Source organism: Durio zibethinus, chromosome 14 (genome assembly GCF_047325235.1).
Source record: "Durio zibethinus cultivar Kanyao isolate XHJ-2024 chromosome 14, ASM4732523v1, whole genome shotgun sequence".
Lineage (NCBI taxonomy): Eukaryota > Viridiplantae > Streptophyta > Magnoliopsida > Malvales > Malvaceae > Durio > Durio zibethinus.
Window position 1 is genome coordinate 23492960 of NC_143175.1, and position 20533 is coordinate 23513492.

A 20533-nucleotide genomic window follows, 5' to 3' on the forward strand; every position below is an offset into this window, starting at 1 on the left:
AAGCAACTTATATTAAATCCAAGCAAAAATTGTAATGAGATTTGTTTCCAAATAAACTTTACCCTATAGCTCCATATGAATATTTATAGACTACAATTATCACACCCATTCACTCCACTTCAAAACAGCCCTTCGTTCATCATGAAAGGTTTCATATATATTTTACTTCTTTGGTCCTTCTCCTTGGAATATGTGGTGAATCGATTTTCCTCTTTCACTTTTTTTTTTGGTTTGATTACACTATGTTTTACTGTGATTTATTTATTTTAATAAATAATAATTAATTTTATACTTTATTGTAATTCGCTTTTCAGGAAGTGAACCAATGATTACAGAGGCAAAAACTTGCCATATATTTTTGGAGGATATGCCGGGGTGCAAGGTTGACGACTGCACTGCTAACTGTTCCAATAACTATGGACCTTTGGCTTTAGGGAGATGTGTTAATAATTTTGAATGTCACTGTGATTACCCTTGTTAATAATTTCACTTTTTTTTTTTTTACTCCATCAAGGAATAAATAAAAGAAATAAATGGAGCTAAGTTAAGTATTTTATGAATTATTATATTCTTTTCTTTTCTTTTTTTTTTACATTTTTTCGTTGTGTGAGGATTGAATATTGGCATATGGGAAAATCATTTCATACAATATCGGTAAAATTTTTAATTTTATTAATGGATTATCTCATCCAATTAAGATATATTTAAAAATATTAAATTAATATAATAAATAAAATTGCATGCGATAATTTTTTTATTTTTATTTATAAAATTTAAAAATTTTATTAACAAGGATCAAAACAATTTTTTATTTTTATTTATAAAATTTAAAAATTTTATTAACAAGGAACAAAACAATTATCCATTTACATTTTCCTTATATCAAATTCCAAAATGATATTAAAATTTATTGAATTCTTGAAACATTGTTTGAAATGACGGAGTCAATTAAAAACGGAAGGCAGAAAAAAGAAAGGATATTTCTTGCATGAATAATGAAAGCTAGGATCTCAAACGAGGTAATGTGTCTAAAAAAATGAACCAATATATGGAAAAGTAAGGGCATCATTGCACATTTTTGTTTTTAATCTTTGCTTGTTTGCTTTAAATTTTTAATTTTTAATCTTTTTTTATTTTTCGAGCACACACAAGGCCTTAGAAGGATACCATAAGCAGTAGCATATCTAGATTTAAAGATTTATGTATTTGTTTCTTATAAAATATTAAAATTCATATATTTATATTTTGTTTTATACGGAAATTACGTGTTATAATTCATATAAATACAAATATATTAAATATATATTTTATTTTGTTAAATCTATATATATTTATTACTAAAATTTTAAATCATATAATCTTCATATTAATTTTTGTATCATATTCATATCATGTCAATATATTATTTTATTTTTTAAATATTATTCTCATTTATTTTTTCTCTCTAAAAATGAGATATTAAAATTTATTATCAAGGTTAGGTTATTTATTTAAAAAAATGAGAGAAATGAAAACAATAAAGGTTTGCTCGTAAAAAATAGTTAATATGAATTTCGAAAAAATATATATTCTTATTCATCAATGCACTATAGCTCTAATATTGTTTTTCAATCAATTATTGAAGGGTAATTCCCTATATTTACAGCATATCCTTAATCATGGTTACCACTTACCATCCAATTTTTTTACTGTCAAAGTTAAAATTTAATTATTTTCATAATTAATAAAAAAAATTTATTTTAACAATATTTTTGCATAAAATACAATAATTGATAATTTTGTTGTCAATTCAATGATTAGTTAATTTGATGATTTTTAATGAATGGGCTGAAAACATTACTTAATATAATAACTTCAAAAATACACTTAAGGCACTCTATTATAGTTTTTTTTTTTCTTAAAAATTATAATATAATAATAACTGTTTAATAATTAAAATGTTTTCATTCCAATCAAGCATTTGAATTAAAATAGAAAAAAAAAAAAGAGTTGTGAGTCTTATTTCATCTACCTACACATTCATGTATATACGTAAAAACCAACAAATTTATATATGTATTTATACACATTAATATGCACGTATATACATGTATTAAAAAAAAAAAAAGCTATGGTTTACTAGCTAGGGATGCTGCAGCAGCAAATGAAAAAATGGCCTTTTCCTTTTTTAGTCTCCAGCTTTTGAAAAATCTTAGACAGTCTTACTAAAGAAATTTATTGCGACTGAAGAAATGGTTTAATTTTGCTGACAATGATCCATAGCCATTCCTCATTAATTTGCCTTGTTGCCTTTTGCTCATATTGATCTTACTCACAACTTGTTTAGTTGGTGGAAAATTAAAATAAATAATTAAATGATTAATTTATCAATAGCCGTTTAAGATTGTGAAAATTAAGGACACATGCTTTTTATACCAAGTTCCTCATTAATACTTAAAACCTAATAATCTTTTAACCTTGTCTCTATTTTTTTAATGTTTTATGTTGTAGTTCTTTTTTAATATTTTGTTAGTATAACTTTTTTAATTTCATAGCAGAAATTAAGAGATTAATATATATTTATTTTTAAATATTTTTTAATTTTTAATATATTTTAAAAAAGTATATATCATCTTACTAAACTCATTTATGTAATTTAAAATTTTCATTGATAATAAATGAAATAAATTTTTTGATATTAGTTTTACATTTTAGTATTTGATTTAATTTTAAATATAAGCATTTCCACTCAAAAGTTAAATTTAAAATTATTTTATAAAACAATATCATTTTCTTTTAATTTAAAATGACTATTGTTTGAATCAAAATTTTTAAGCTTACAACTGATAATTTAACTTTACCAAAAAAAATGAATTTTAAATTATTCTAACTAGTTAAAACTAATAACAAGATGAATTAATTTGAACTCATATAAAACTAAAATACACCAAAAGCTTGAATTATTCAAAATTAAAAAAAAAAAAAAGAAGTTTATAAAATGTCTAGTGTCGTATAAGTAATACAACTCATTGATTGCGACCATTGTTTTGTTTCATTTTGTTTCGACATTTTCGTTTGTTATTTTTTTCGATGAAAATGAAACTTCCATTAAAAAAACATTCACATTTTCTTTTGTTTGTTTTTTTATTTCATCGATGAATGTAATTTACATTCTATTATGTAAAGATATTATGTAAAGCTTCTTTTATCAGAGGTCAAGGGAAAAGATATAACAGAGCTTATTGCATCTGGAAGGGAGAAGCTTGCCTCGGTACCATCTGGTGGTGGTGTTGCTGTTGCAGCTGCTGCACCTGGAGCCGCTGCTGCAGCTGCTGCTCCAGCTGCAGCTGAGACCAAGAAGGAAGAGAAAGAGGAATCAGATGATGTAATAACTCGAAACCTTATTTTTTTTCTTAATTTATGATTATCTAAAGTTTTGTTGCAATCTTGGTTTTGTGCATTTAGTACTATCACAGATATTTTTCTTCTAATTAACTTCTGTTTTATTCAATTTGTTGCAGGATATGAGCTTCAGTCTCTTCGATTAAAATGTTGATTGGATTCTGCAGAAATTTTCTTTTTCAGTTTAAGCCTGACTTAGATTTGAAGTTTTGTTATCCCGGAGGATGTAGTCTTTTTTTTTTTTTTTTCCTGGATTCAAATATTGGATAGACAAGACATAAAATGCTGACAGTGATCTAAAATATAAAATGCAAGCAAAATGGATAACTGCAACATAATGGAATGGCTAATCTTCTTCTAATGTAATGATAGTGAAAGTTTTATTAAATACAGTAAAAAGCATCCCCCTACTAGGAAATGATGCCCACTTCACCTGTCTGCACCCCCTGCTCGGCAAACTCCCCTCCAGCATATCCCTATAATCAGAAGAGGAAACTTTCAGGCAAAGAAAGTAAAGATATCAATCAAAAGTAAATACAACATAACCCTTTAAACAGTCTGACAACTACATAAAAATGAAAGAAACTCCAATTTCTCACATTACTGCGTTCTAAGTAATGCAAAATAAAATCAAACCACCCTTTGCAACTCACACAGACACTCTACATGATTATAACTGCATGAGATGCATTACATTATGTAACAACATGCTTGGTTGCTTCAATATGAATCCATTTTCACAAAACATTTTAGCAGTGAAGACAATTTCTGCTCTTTCTTTTGCTCAGCGACTTCTCCTACTTCCTTTTCTGTAATTAACCGATTTTTGTACTGTAGATTGGTCAGACATATTTATAGGGAGGCCAGCCTCCTTCTTGGCAGACCTTTGGATGTCAACATGATTTTGCCACCCGGTATAAACATTGCCGTTCATCACTGCTTACTGTGCATCTTCCCTGACTAATTTTTCAGAAAATTAAAGATTTTGAAAGGACAGTTGAAGTTGATGTCATTGATGATGTAATGATTTTCATACCCTTTAATGAGTTCGTACGACCGGTACATTATATCATCGCATCAATCAAAAGAATGAAAGTTAATTATTAAAGAAATAAAAAGAGAGTCACGGAAGTTTGACTCTATTATGGAACGAAAAATTATTATTTCGGATAAAATTGAATCAAAATATTACATAATATTATAAAATTTTATTTAAATTTGGATATTTCTTTTATATAATTTGATTAAAATTAAATTTTTTGATTCAATTCATTTTATTAATTATTGAAATTTAAATTCTTTTTGTTTTTATTATTTATTTTAATATAAAATTTTAATTTATTTAAATAAATTTTGATATAAAATTAGACGAAAAGATCAACGAAAATATTTTAATTTTATATAATTTTTTTAACTATTGATTTCATAGATATAAGGAAGAGATTACATTATTTTTTATTTTTTTATTTTAATAATAATTTATTAAAATCAATAATTAAAAAAATGTATACAACTTTTTTTGTATAATTTGATCATTCCCCTAAAATTATTATTTTTATAAAATTTAAAATATACATAAAAATTAACAAAAATATATAATTTTATTTGATTCAAAAATTTTTTTTGTTTTTTATTTTTTATTTAAAATTTGATATAAAATTTAATATCCGAATTTAATTCAAACCAAATGACAAAAAAAACTTCAACCAAACCAAACACTATAATTTTAAATTAATTTTTAATTTTTTCCCATTCTTTTCTTGCCTCAATTACTCAACATTCAAGTTCAACGACTTTGGGTTAAACCTTCGACGCATGATTCTCAAGTGGCGAGCTGCGATGGAATAGGCCTTGGTCGTGGGTTTAAGCCCAAATTAAAACAATACGTATTTTCATATTTTTGGTCAAGCTTTAATCCGATTGAGAGTAGCAAGCCCAAGGACAAGATTTTTCATTTAAATTTAATAAATGTTCATATTTTTTCTATAGCATGTTTGCATATGCTTCAAAAAGAAAATACTACAACGTTTGCATAGTATTCACATAACATAAGATTCATCGGGCAACAAATGAAAGTACAAATGAGTGTCCAATACAATTTGAATGTCAATTGCAACTCAATGGGATCGATTATTTAATTGCATTCAAATATTAATGAGATCAACATAAGTAGCTAACATTTGGTGCTATTATTTGATGTTACTATAGGCAATGAACATATATATATATATATATATATAAATCTTCTCAAAAGGAAAGCAACTTATATTAAATCCAAACAAAAATTCTAATGAGATTTGTTTCCAAATAAACTTTACCATGCAGCTCCATATGAATATTTATAGACTACTATTATCACACCCATTCACTCCACTTCAAAACAGCCCTTCGTTCATCATGAAAGGTTTCATATATATTTTACTTCTTTCGGTCCTTCTCCTTGGCAAATTTGGTGAATCGATTCTCCTCTTTCACTTTTTTTTTGTTTAATTACATTATGTTTTACTGTGATTTATTTATTTTAATAAATAATAATTAATTTTATACTTTATTGTAATTCGCTTTTCAGGAAGTGAACCAATGATGGCAGAGGCAAAAACTTGCCATATATTTTTGGAGGATATGCCAGGGTGCAAGGTTGACGAATGCACTGCTGACTGTTCCAATAACTATGGACCTTTGGCTTTAGGGAGATGTGTTAATAATTTTGAATGTCACTGCGATTACCGCTGTTAATAATTTCACTTTTTTTTTTACTCCATCAAGGAATAAATAAAAGAAATAAATGGAGCTAAGTTAAGTATTTTATGAATTATTATATTCTTTTCTCTTTTATTTTTTTACATTTTTTCGTTGTGTGAGGATTGAATATTGGCATATGGGAAAATCATTTCATACAATATCGGTAAAACTTTTTAATTTTATTAATGGATTATCTCATCCTATTAAGATATATTTAAAAACATTAAATTAATATAATAAATAAAATTGCATGCGATAATTTTTTTATTTTTATTTATAAAATTTAAAAATTTTATTAACAAGGAACAAAACAATTATCCATTTACATTTTCCTTATATCAAATTCCAAAATGATACTAAAATTTATTGAATTCTTAAAACATTATTTAAAATGACAGAGTCAATTAAAAACGAAAAGGAGAAAAAAGAAAGGATATTTCTTGCACGAATAATAGAAGGTATCATTGAAAAAGGATATCAAACGAGGTGATGTGTCTAAAAAAATGAACCAATGTGTTGTAAAGTAAGGGCATTGTTGCACATTTTTATTTTTAATTTCTGCTTGTTTGCTTTAAAGTTTTTATTTAAAATTTTTAATCTTGTATTTTTCATGCACCTACCGGGCATAAAAGGATAACATTAGCAATAGCATATCTAGATTTGAAGATTTATGTATTTATTTCATGTAAAATATTAAAATTTATATATTTATATCGTATTTATACAAAAATTACATATTATAATTTATATCAATGCAAAAACATTAAATATTTTTTTTTATTTTGTTAAATTCATATATAATTATTATTAAAATCTTTAATCGTATTACCTTCATGTTACTTTTTCATATCGTATTCATTTCATGTTGACATATTGTTTTAATTTCTTTTTTTTAATAATAGTCTCATTTATTTTTTTTCTATAAAAATGAGATATTAAAATTGACTATCAAGCTTAGGTTATTTATTTAGAAAATGAGATGAAAATAATAAAGGTTTGTTCATAAAAAATGGTTAATTTAAATTTTAAAAAAGATATATTCTTATTCATCAATACTACTGGCTCTGACATTATTTTTCAATCAATTATTAAAGGGCAATTCCTTATATTTACAACATATATATCCTTAGTCATGGTTAGCACTTACCATCCAATTTTTTTACTATCAAAGTTAAAATTTAATTATTTTCATAATTAATAACAAAACATTATTATAGCAATATTATTGCATAAAATGCAATAATTGATAAATTTTTGTCAATTCAATAATTAGTTAATTCGATGATTTTTAATGTATCAGTTGAAAACATTACTCAATATAGTAACTTTAGAAATACATTTAAAGCACTCGATTATAGTTTTTTTTCCCTTAAATATTATTATATAATAATAACTGTTTAATAATTAAAATGTTTTGGTTCCAACTAAGCATTTGAATTAAAATAAAAAAAATAAAGAGTTGTGAGTCTTATTACATGTACCTACACATTCATGTGCGTACGTAAACACCAACAAATTTATATATGTATTTATATACATTAATACGTACGTATAAACATGTATTAAAAAAAAGCTATGGTTTACGAGCTAGGGTTGCTGCAGCAGCAAATGAAAAAATGGCTTTTTTGGTTTTAGTCTTTAGCTTTTGAAAAATCTTTGACAATCTTAATAAAGAAATTTATTGCGATTGAAGAAATGGTTTAATTTTGCTGACAATGATCCATAGCCATTCCACATTAATTTGCCTTGTTGCCTTTTGCTCATATCGATCTTACTCACAACTTGTTCAGTTGGTGGAAAATTAAAATAAATAATTAAATGATTAATTTATCAATAGTTGTTTAAGATTGTCAAAATTAAGAGTTTATGCTTTTTCTACCAAGTTCCTCATTAATACTTAAAACCTAATAATCTTTAATATAATTTAACTTTAACCTTGTCTCTATTTTTTTAATGTTTTATGTTGTAGTTCTTTTTTAATATTTTGTTAGTATAATTTTTTTAATTTCATAGGAGAAATTTAGAGATTAATATATATTAATTTTTTTAATTTTTAATATATTTTAAAAAAGTAGATATCATCTTACTAAACTCATTTATGTAATTTAAAATTTTCATTGATAATAAATGAAATAATTTTTTTGATATTAGTTTTACATTTTAGTATTTGATTTAATTTTAAATATAAGCATTTCCACTCAAAAGTTAAATTTAAAATTTTTTTATAAAACAATATCATTTTCTTTAATTTAAAATGACTATTGTTTGAATAAAAAATTTTTAAGCTTACAACTGATTATGTAACTTTACAAAAAAAATAAATTTTAAATTATTCTAACTAGTTAAAACTAATAACAAGATGAATTAATTTGAACTCATATAAAACTAAAATACACCAAAACCTTGAATTATTCAAAATTAAAAAAAAAAAAGTTTGTAAAATGTCTAGTGTCGTATAAGTAATACAACTCATTGATTGCGACCATTGTTTTGTTTTATTTTGTTTCGACATTTTCGTTTGTTATTTTTATTTTCTTTTAGCGCTTTCGATGAAAATGAAACTTCCATTAAAAAAACATTCACATTTTCTTTTGTTTGTTTTTTTATTTCATCAATGAATGTAATTTACATTCTATTATGTAAAGATATTATGTAAAGCTTCTTTTATCTGAGGTCAAGGGAAAAGATATAACAGTGCTTATTGCATCTGGAAGGGATAAGCTTGCCTCGGTACCATCTGGTGGTGGTGTTGCTGTTGCAGCTGCTGCACCTGGAACCACTGCTGCTCCAGCTGCAGCTGAGACCAAGAAGGAGGAGAAAGAGGAATCAGATGATGTAATAACTCGAAACCTTATTTTTTTTCTTAATTTATGATTATCTAAAGTTTTGTTGCAATCTTGGTTTTGTGCATTTAGTACTATCACAGATATATTTCTTCTAATTAACTTCTGTTTTATTCAATTTGTTGCAGGATATGAGCTTCAGTCTCTTCGATTAAAATGTTGATTGGTTTCTGCAGAAATTTTCTTTTTCAGTTTAAGCCTGACTTAGATTTGAAGTTTTGTTATCCAAGAGGATGTAGTCTTTTTTTTTTTTTTTCCTGGATTCAAATATTGGATAGACAAGACATTTGTTTTGCTGAAACTTAATGTTGCAATGGAATTCTGAGAGTTCATTATGATGAGTTTCTTGAATCTCATGTCTAAGGATGATGAAAGATAGAACGAAAGTAGATTAATTTTCTTCAATATTATTGTGCAAGTTTTGAAAGAATTACTGTGATTTATGTGTTGTGAATTCATATGTGCAGTCAAAGGCACCGTAAGTTGAAAATTTGTGATATGGACCATGTTTCCATATTTGAGGGAACTGAGAAGTTGATGTCGAGAATGTTAATTGATTCGAGGTCGCATTTGTCGAAATACTAATCAAAGATTGAATCGTTTGGTTGGGAGTACTTTCCATGGTCAAGTCAGGCGAGTTTGCTGTCAATGTAAAATACATATTTTGATAAAATTACAAGATATGGTAGCCCTTGTACTGCACCCTATGGCAGTATCCTCGGCCATAGCACTGCCAGTATTTCTGAGAACGCTCGGTTCTCCTATTTTCCATAGAATAATTTGTAGATTTCAGTACCAGCACCATCAGTGGAGATATACGGGGTTTATTTTGAGATCGGGCAAGCCTTTTAGAAGACGTTCGGAAAATTTTGTAGTTAGGAAGCACTTGTTATAATATCAAAAGGGTGAATGAAGCATGGGGAGACCACCAACTCTATCCAAAGATTACAACCCAATAAAAAACAGATCCAAGGCTTTCTACAAAGAATGTAGTCCTCTTGCAACAAGTAAGCAACAATCTATGCCTGGCAGAGTTAGTCTTCAAATTCTACACGTAAAGGATAGACCTGCATTTGTCAGGGATTCCAAATTCTCAACTGCAGGCTGAAGCTCAGCAACTTCGGCACTGCCACCCCCTAGGAAAGCTCCAACCACCTTCCCGTCTTTAATTCAGTAAGATCCAAATTTTGGCTTTGGCGATTATAGGTTGTTGTCTCCCAAAAGCACAGTGTCCCCAACATTTTCGCCGTAGAACTGCCATGCTAGATCAATTGAACGAGAATAGAAGCATGGAAGGTAGTCACATTCAACAACTGATTCCCCCTTCTCACTTGCCTTGACGGCCTGAAAAAATGCCAGAATGTTTTAACAGTTATGCATAACTGAGAAGACTCAAAACTGTATCTTACTTAAAGGTTGCAAAGATAGATTCTTGTGTTGGAAAGTAACATTTAGATTCTTGTGTTGGAAAGCAACGTTTAGCCAATAATTGAGTATGAAGATCAAGTCCATAAATATACACATAGATGAACCAAGTGAGGTAAGAAACCTTTAGTGCCTTGTCGGCTGAATTCCGGGCATGGTCAACCTGTTCAACACTTCTCAAGTCATTGTATCACTTCATAAGAAAAGTAGCTACATCACCCACAGCACATACATTGGGAACACTTGTTTTGAAAAAAGCACCAGTCTGCATTCAAACAATTTGTGTTTTCCAATTACATGCAGATCTTACTTAGGATTTATGCTTAGGAATTTCAAGGCGACATTTATAGATGAAAAGGCATTTGAGATCATGGCACTGATCAAACCAACCTTTATTCCGCCCTTCTTCTCTTCAACCTGCCCTTTAAATAATGTTGTAAGAGGTCTTCCACCAACACCAACAACAACAATGTCCGCTTCCAGCACTCTGCCACCTTAAGTTTAACTTCCTTCACCTGAACAGTGGCCAAAAGTATCACCCATAAAAAATGATCAAAGCATCAAGCCCTCTGAAAGATGGCCGTTAACATCTCCATTTGAGTCAGAGGTGAATCCAACTGCAACTGTTCCCTTAATCATTTTGATCCCTTTATTAGCATAATGACCCTCATAGAAAGCAGCAACGCCAGGGGTGAAAAGCCGGGGCGCTACAAGGACAATCTTCTTTTCTAAAAAACAAAGAATCAACCAGAAATCATATATAGTTTATTTATTACATGTGCTGACACCATATTTCAACAGTATATTGGAAGGCCAACATAAGGCTTCTACTTACTGCACCATGTTCGGTGCTGACGTCGAAATTGTTAATTTTCATCTCGGGGTCAAGCTCAAGACCAATATAGCCTCCTCCAACGATAACAGCCTTCCCATTCTTCTTTGCTTTGATCGCTTCTACCAACTTGTCAGCATCATCAATTTCTCTTAAGTAGAAGATGTTTTTGGCATCAGCTCCTTGCACTCCAAAATCTGTCAACCTTATAAACTGCAAGAATAACGAGTTAAACTATGCACAGCAGGCAAAACAAGGAATGGTTTAGGTTGAGATCCCTAGAAACCGTGACTCATTGTGGAACCAGCTGAGATGATCAAAATTTCATACTTGAATGTTTCTCTTGCTGCGCTTAATAGAGTCTTGGCAGGAAAATCTGATTTCACCATTTCTGTGCTAAGGATCAATTCTATCCCTGCATGGATCAGAACACGAGAAGTATATCAAACGAGGCAATCTCCTAATTCTAAGCCAGAGATTGAATAAACAATGAATATTAGCTTCAATTCCCTTTTGGCAGATCCATTTTTCTATTATTTCGGCAATTCTCAAATTTCACATGAAATAAATTCGGGCAGACATATTTGCCAACCTTTTTCCTTGTACCACTCAGGAAGCAATCTCTCTCCGCCACTGCCAACGGAGACATGGAAATCAGGAAGTCTTGCAGCTCCTGCAAAGAACAAATCACCGAATTGATCCATGAAACAAAACAATCGGATGGCCAACAGAACGGTGTAGCAATTAAAAGCATAGTTATAATTGCATTTATACGAGTTTAGAATTTATTTCAATTTATCAAATAGGTACAATTAAGCACACTAGGTTACCCTCAGGGAAGAAATATCCCTTACTCAGAGCGGGACGTTCATATGGAGCCACCTATGCATAAGAAAGCAAAAGTCATGTAATATGCAATATAAATTTATCCGTTCATGGGATCAATAAATGACAACAGCAGCAGTTACGATTAGTGCTGTAGTGTAAATGCCACTGGTGCTGGCCTCTATTACAGTAGAATAGAACTTGGACAACATCAGACATATTGTAAGAGGAGCATCCAGAGGAAGGAGTCCCTTGAGCATAGCAGAATGAGAGATTTTCAAAAGCTAACCTGTGTATCGGGTAATGAAATTATGTGATAGAATCAAACAAAGGGCTTGTATTTGATGAAATAGAATATGCTGACAGTGATCTAAAATATAAAATGCAAGCAAAATGGATAACTGCAACATAATAGAATGGCTAATCTTCTTCTAATGCAATGATAGTGAAAGTTTTATTAAATACAGTAAAAAGCATCCCCCTACTAGGAATTGATGCCCAGTTCACCTGTCTGCACCCCCTGCTCGGCAAACTCCCCTCCTGCATATCCCTATAATCAGAAGAGGAAACTTTCAGGCAAAGAAAGTAAAGATATCAATCAAAAGTAAATACAACATAACCCTATAAACAGTCTGACAACTACATAAAAATGAAAGAAACTCCAATTTCTCACATTACTGCGTTCTAAGTAATGCAAAATAAAATCAAACCACCCTTTGCAACTCACACAGACACTCTACATGATTATAACTGCATGAGATGCATTACATTATGTAACAACATGCTTGGTTGCTTCAATATGAATCCATTTTCACAAAACATTTTAGCAGTGAAGACAATTTTTGCTCTTTCTTTTGCTCAGCGACTTCTCCTTCTTTCTTTTCTGTAATTAACCGATTTTTGTACTGTAGATTGGTCAGACATATTTATAGGGAGGCCAGCCTCCTTCTTGGCTGACCTTTGGATGTCAACATGATTTTGCCACCTGGTATAAACATTGCCGTTCATCACTGCTGACTGTGCATCTTCCCTGACTTATTTTTCAGAAAATTAAGGATTTTGAAAGGACAGTTGAAGTTGATGTCATTGATGATGTAATGATTTTCATACACTTTAATGAGTTCGTACGATCGGTACATTATACCATCGCATCAATCAAAAGAATGAAAGTTAATTATTAAGAAAATAAAAAGAGAGTCACGGAAGTTTGACTCTATTATGGAACGAAAAATTATTATTTCGGATAAAATTGAATCAAAATATTACATAATATAATAAAATTTTATTTAAAATTGAATATTTCTTTTATATAATTTGATTAAAATTGAATTTTTTGATTCAATTCATTTTATTAATTATTGAAATTTAAATATTTTTTGTTTTTATTATTTATTTTAATATAAAATTTTAATTTATTTAAATAAATTTTGATATAAAATTAGGCGAAAAGATCAACGAAAATATTTTAATTTTATATAATTTTTTTAACTATTGATTTCATAGATATAAGGAAGAGATTACATTATTTTTTATTTTTTTATTTTAATAATAATTTATTAAAATCAATAATTAAAAAAATGTATAAAACTTTTTTTGTATAATTTGATCATTCCCCTAAAATTATTATTTTTAAAAAATTTAAAATATATATAAAAATTAACAAAAATATATAATTTTATTTGATTCAAAAAAAAATTTGTTTTTTATTTTTTTATTTAAAATTTGATATAATATTTAATATCCGAATTTAATTCAAACCAAATGACAAAAAAAACTTCAACCAAACCAAACACTATAATTTTAAATTAATTTTAATTTTTTCCCATTCTTTTCTTGCCTCAATTACTCAACATTCAAGTTCAACGACTTTCAATTAAACTTTCGACGTATGATTCTCAAGTGGCGAGCTGCGATGGAATATGCCTTGATCATGGGTTTAAGCCTAAATTAAAACAATACGTATTTTCATATTTTTGGTCAAGCTTTAATCCGGTTGAGAATAGCAAGCCCAAGGACAAGATTTTTCATTTAAATTTAATAAATGTTCATATTTTTTCTATAACATGTTTGCATATGCTTCAAAAAGAAAATACTACAACGTTTGCATAGTATTCACATAACATAAGATTCATCGGGCAACAAATGAAAGTACAAATGAGTGTCCAATACAATTTGAATTTCGATCGCAACTCAATGGGATCGATTATTTAATTGCATTCAAATATTAATGAGATCAACATAAGTAGCTAACATTTGGTGCTATTATTTGATGTTACTATAGGCAATGAACATATATATATATATATATAAATCTTCTCAAAAGGAAAGCAACTTATATTAAATCCAAACAAAAATTCTAATGAGATTTGTTTCCAAATAAACTTTACCATGCAGCTCCATATGAATATTTATAGACTACTATTATCACACCCATTCACTCCACTTCAAAACAGCCCTTCGTTCATCATGAAAGGTTTCATTTATATTTTACTTCTTTCGGTCCTTCTCCTTGGCAAATTTGGTGAATCGATTCTCCTCTTTCACTTTTTTTTTGTTTAATTACATTATGTTTTACTGTGATTTATTTATTTTAATAAATAATAATTAATTTTATACTTTATTGTAATTCGCTTTTCAGGAAGTGAACCAATGATGGCAGAGGCAAAAACTTGCCATATATTTTTGGAGGATATGCCAGGGTGCAAGGTTGACGAATGCACTGCTGACTGTTCCAATAACTATGGACCTTTGGCTTTAGGGAGATGTGTTAATAATTTTGAATGTCACTGCGATTACCGCTGTTAATAATTTCACTTTTTTTTTTACTCCATCAAGGAATAAATAAAAGAAATAAATGGAGCTAAGTTAAGTATTTTATGAATTATTATATTCTTTTCTCTTTTATTTTTTTACATTTTTTCGTTGTGTGAGGATTGAATATTGGCATATGGGAAAATCATTTCATACAATATCGGTAAAACTTTTTAATTTTATTAATGGATTATCTCATCCTATTAAGATATATTTAAAAACATTAAATTAATATAATAAATAAAATTGCATGCGATAATTTTTTTATTTTTATTTATAAAATTTAAAAATTTTATTAACAAGGAACAAAACAATTATCCATTTACATTTTCCTTATATCAAATTCCAAAATGATACTAAAATTTATTGAATTCTTAAAACATTATTTAAAATGACAGAGTCAATTAAAAACGAAAAGGAGAAAAAAGAAAGGATATTTCTTGCATGAATAATAGAAGGTATCATTGAAAAAGGATATCAAACGAGGTGATGTGTCTAAAAAAATGAACCAATGTGTTGTAAAGTAAGGGCATTGTTGCACATTTTTATTTTTAATTTCTGCTTGTTTGCTTTAAAGTTTTTATTTAAAATTTTTAATCTTGTATTTTTCATGCACCTACCGGGCATAAAAGGATAACATTAGCAATAGCATATCTAGATTTGAAGATTTATGTATTTATTTCATGTAAAATATTAAAATTTATATATTTATATCGTATTTATACAAAAATTACATATTATAATTTATATCAATGCAAAAACATTAAATATTTTTTTTTATTTTGTTAAATTCATATATAATTATTATTAAAATCTTTAATCGTATTACCTTCATGTTACTTTTTCATATCGTATTCATTTCATGTTGACATATTGTTTTAATTTCTTTTTTTTAATAATAGTCTCATTTATTTTTTTTTCTATAAAAATGAGATATTAAAATTGACTATCAAGCTTAGGTTATTTATTTAGAAAATGAGATGAAAATAATAAAGGTTTGTTCATAAAAAATGGTTAATTTAAATTTCAAAAAAGATATATTCTTATTTTTCAATACTACTGGCTCTGACATTGTTTTTCAATCAATTATTGAAGGGCAATTCCTTATATTTACAACATATATATCCTTAGTCATGGTTAGCACTTACCATCAAATTTTTTTACTGTCAAAGTTAAAATTTAATTATTTTCATAATTAATAACAAAATATTATTATAGCAATATTATTGCATAAAATGCAATAATTGATAAATTTTTGTTAATTCAATAATTAGTTAATTCGATGATTTTTAATGTATCAGTTGAAAACATTACTAAATATAGTAACTTTAGAAATACATTTAAAGCATTCGATTATGGTTTTTTTTCCCTTAAATATTATTATATAATAATAACTGTTTAATAATTAAAATGTTTTGGTTCCAACTAAGCATTTGAATTAAAAAAAAAAAAATAAAGAGTTGTGAGTCTTATTACATGTACTTACACATTCATGTACGTACGTAAACACCAACAAATTTATATATGTATTTATATACATTAATACGTACGTGTATAAACATGTATTAAAAAAAAGCTATGGTTTACGAGCTAGGGTTGCTGCAGCAGCAAATGAAAAAAATGGCTTTTTTGGTTTTAGTCTTTAGCTTTTGAAAAATCTTTGACAATCTTAATAAAGAAATTTATTGCGATTGAAGAAATGGTTTAATTTTGCTGACAATGATCCATAGCCATTCCACATTAATTTGCCTTGTTGCCTTTTGCTCATATCGATCTTACTCACAACTTGTTTAGTTGGTGGAAAATTAAAATAAATAATTAAATGATTAATTTATCAATAGTTGTTTAAGATTGTCAAAATTAAGGGTTTATGCTTTTTCTACCAAGTTCCTCATTAATACTTAAAACCTAATAATCTTTAATATAATTTAACTTTAACCTTGTCCCTATTTTTTTAATGTTTTATGTTGTAGTTCTTTTTTAATATTTTGTTAGTATAATTTTTTTAATTTCATAGGAGAAATTTAGAGATTAATATATATTTATTTTTTTAATTTTTAATATATTTTAAAAAAGTATATATCATCTTACTAAACTCATTTATGTAATTTAAAATTTTCATTGATAATAAATGAAATAATTTTTTTGATATTAGTTTTACATTTTAGTATTTGATTTAATTTTAAATATAAGCATTTCCACTCAAAAGTTAAATTTAAAATTTTTTTATAAAACAATATCATTTTCTTTAATTTAAAATGACTATTGTTTGAATAAAAAAATTTTAAGCTTACAACTGATTATGTAACTTTACAAAAAAAATGAATTTTAAATTATTCTAACTAGTTAAAACTAATAACAAGATGAATTAATTTGAACTCATGTCAAACTAAAATACACCAAAACCTTGAATTATTCAAAATTAAAAAAAAAAGTTTGTAAAATGTCTAGTGTCGTATAAGTAATACAACTCATTAATTGCGACCATTGTTTTGTTTCATTTTGTTTCGACATTGTTGTCTTCAAATCTTACAGGTAAAGGACAGACCTTCATTTGTCGGGGCTTCCAAATTCTCAACCGTATGCTGAAGCTTAGCAACTTTAGCAATAGCCTGATTTTCTTCGACAGTGCCACCCTCTAGGAAAGGTCCAGCCACCTTCCCATCTTTGATCCGGTAAGATCCGAGAATATACAAACCGAGAAGTCAAATCTGTCGCTTTCTTAAAGGTTGCACAGGTCGATTCTTCTGTAACATTTAGCCGATAATTGAGTATCAAGATTAAGTCAATAAACATACAAATAGATGAACCAAGTGAGATAACAAACCCTTACTGCCTCTTCTGCTGATTTCCGGGCATGGTCAACATGCTCAATCCTTCTCGAATAGTTGTATAACCTCATAGGAAAAGTGGCTACATCACCCACAGCATATACATCGGGAACACTTGTTTTGAAAAAAGCATCAGTCTGCAATCAAATAATGTGTTATTCAATCACATGCAGATCTTACTTAGGTTTTATGCTTAGGAATTTCAAGCCGACATGTATTGATGAAAAGGTGTTTGAGATCATGGCACTGATCAAACCAACCTTTATTCCACCCTTCTCCTCTTCAACCTGCCCTTTAGGTAAACGTTGTAAGAGGTCTTCCACTAACAGCAACAACAACGTCAGCTTCCAGCACTCTGCCATCCTTAAGTTTTACTTCCTTCACCTGAACAGTGGCCAAAAATATCACCATGAAAATGATTTCAGTCCCGTAAAAAAATGATCAAAGCATCAAGGCCTCTGAAAGATCGCTGTTAACCTCTCCATTTGAGTCAGAGGTGAATCCAACTGCGACTGTTCCCTTAATAATCTTGATCCCTTTATTAGCATAATAGCCTCATAGAAATAAAGCAGCAATGCCAGAGGTGAAAAGCCGGTGCACTGTATTAGCATAATAAATTGATTTCTGTAATATCTGATGTAATGATCTTCGTACACGATAATATTCGTACGACCAATACCGGAAAATCATCACATCAGTCAAAAGAATGAACGTTAATTATTAAAAAATAAAATAAAAGGAGAGGCAGCGTGCTTTGATTATATAGATAATCGGTTCGAATTAAATTAAAATTGATTTTTTTAAAAATTATATAATATAAAAAAATTTTAAAATTTTATCTAATTTTGAATTTATTTTATATATGATTTGATTTAAATCAAATTTTATTTGTTTAATTTGATTTATTGATTATTAAAATTTAAGTTTTTGGGTTTTATATATTTATTTTAATATAAAAGTTTAATATATTTTAATATAAAATTATGAGAACGAATCAATCTATTCTAATATAAAACATTTTAGTTTATATTTTTTTAATTATTGATTTCATAGACCTAATAATGAGATTAAATTATTTTTTTAACTTATCTATTTCATCTTTTGATCATATAGACACCTTAATTTGTCTCAATCCAAGTTCATTGGACTCAACAGGGACTGGGCTTAAGTTCATTGGGTTTAGCTCAGATATGATCCAAAAAGGGTTGATTGGCCTAGTTTTTTTATTTTTATTATTCTGAATTCTACTTTATTTAGTTATTTATTTATTTATTTATTTTTAGGATATAATAATTAAAAAAAAAGGTAAAAAAATAGAAAAATTCTGTGGTGAATTTAAGAAGGTTGGTAGGTTTGGAATTGGACTAAAATACTATTTCTGAATCCCAATAAAAAAGGGAATCAGAATTGATCAGTAATTCCTCTTATCAATACCTATAAATATAGTTTTGAAACATAATAGAAATGGGGGGACACACATGAAAACAGAGAGGAAAAAAGAAAACAAAAGAAAAAAAAGGGCTCTGAGGTGTTAGTAGCAATCGTAGCATTTTTAGGAATTTTTTTGAATTTTTGGGTTTTTTTTTTAATTTTTAAAAAATTTCAGAATCTGATCAATTTTTCGATGAAATTTTTGGCGAACTTTGAATTTTTTGACGACATTTTTCAGTTTTTGACGTATTTTTTCATATTTCGGTATAACATTCAATCAGAATTTGGGTTATTTTAGAGAGATGGAGAAAAAAAGAAGGGAAGAGAGATAAGGAGAAAGAGGCATTTGCTAAAAAAATTAAATTTCGACCTTATATACTAGCATAAAATGACATCATTTTGGGTGTTAATAAATCCTCAGGATCCGCGCGTTTTTGCTTGGGTTGACCTGACCCGATCGTCACCGTGTCTGACCCGCGTGCCAGCCCTCTCCTGGAGCCGAGCCGCGCACTCCCGAGTCATATTTTTTGTGCCATTTTTCTTCCTAAAGTCGAGCCATTTTTAGTCGCAAGTCGAGCCATTTTCTTTTTTTGGCTATTTTTAATTTTACTTTTTTTAAAAAAATTTATGTGTTAGTTTATTTTATGAGTATTTTTGCATGAAAAAAAATTAAAAATTAATAAAAATAAAAATTTGAGAATAAATATTAATTATCCAATGATGAAATTTATAAAAATTTCAAATGATAAATTTCTATAAAATTCCTAGGTGAAAAATTTTGTCTAAATTTTGCCAAAATGATGAAATAATTTAGATAAAATTTCAATAACAATAATTAATATTTATTTTCAAACAAAAAATAATAATAATAAAAAATAAAAAATATATATAAATTATGGGAATTAAATACAAATTACCTCATGATGAGATTTTTAGAAATTTCAAATAATAAATTCCTAAGAAATCTCTATGTGAGAAATTTTCTCTAAATTTGTCAAAAATGGTGGAATAATTTAAATGAAAATTTCAATAAAAGTAATTGTATTCTTTTTCCAAACAAAAAAATTTTTGGTTGAAAATATATGATAATTATTCAAGGATGAGATTTTTAGAAATTTCAAATGGTAAATTTCTAATAAATCTCTATGTGAGAAATTTTCTCTAAATTTGGCACAAATTGTGAAATAATTTAGATGAAATTTTAATAAAAATAATTGTCATATTATTTTCTTTCCAAGAACAAAAAAAAATATTTTTAAATAGGCCCAAATGGTAAAAATTTTAGAAATTCAAAAGAAAAAATATTTTTAATTTGACCCAAATAGTGGAATAATTAGATTTATTTTCAACAAATAATAATAATAATAATAATAAATAAACCTTTTTTCTGACGATGAAACCTCTTCAAGAAA

At 27.6% G+C, this 20533-nt stretch overlaps 1 protein-coding gene and 2 pseudogenes across 1 annotated transcript; 1 reads left to right on the plus strand and 2 right to left on the minus strand.

Moving 5' to 3' along the window:
- The first annotated feature begins 5964 nt into the window (after positions 1 to 5964).
- On the plus strand, positions 5965 to 9309 carry LOC111294905 (uncharacterized). The gene is made up of 3 exons (XM_089742997.1): positions 5965 to 6078; positions 8782 to 8958; positions 9095 to 9309. Exons 1-3 carry the CDS (start codon positions 5965 to 5967, stop codon positions 9119 to 9121), a joined length of 318 nt encoding a protein of 105 aa, XP_089599123.1. The 3' UTR covers positions 9122 to 9309.
- Positions 9310 to 9434: 125 nt separating this feature from the next.
- On the minus strand, positions 9435 to 13056 carry LOC149515153 (monodehydroascorbate reductase 3, cytosolic-like; annotated as a pseudogene).
- Positions 13057 to 17381: 4325 nt separating this feature from the next.
- LOC149515154 (monodehydroascorbate reductase-like) lies at positions 17382 to 18380 on the minus strand (annotated as a pseudogene).
- Between the last annotated feature and the right edge of the window lie 2153 nt (positions 18381 to 20533).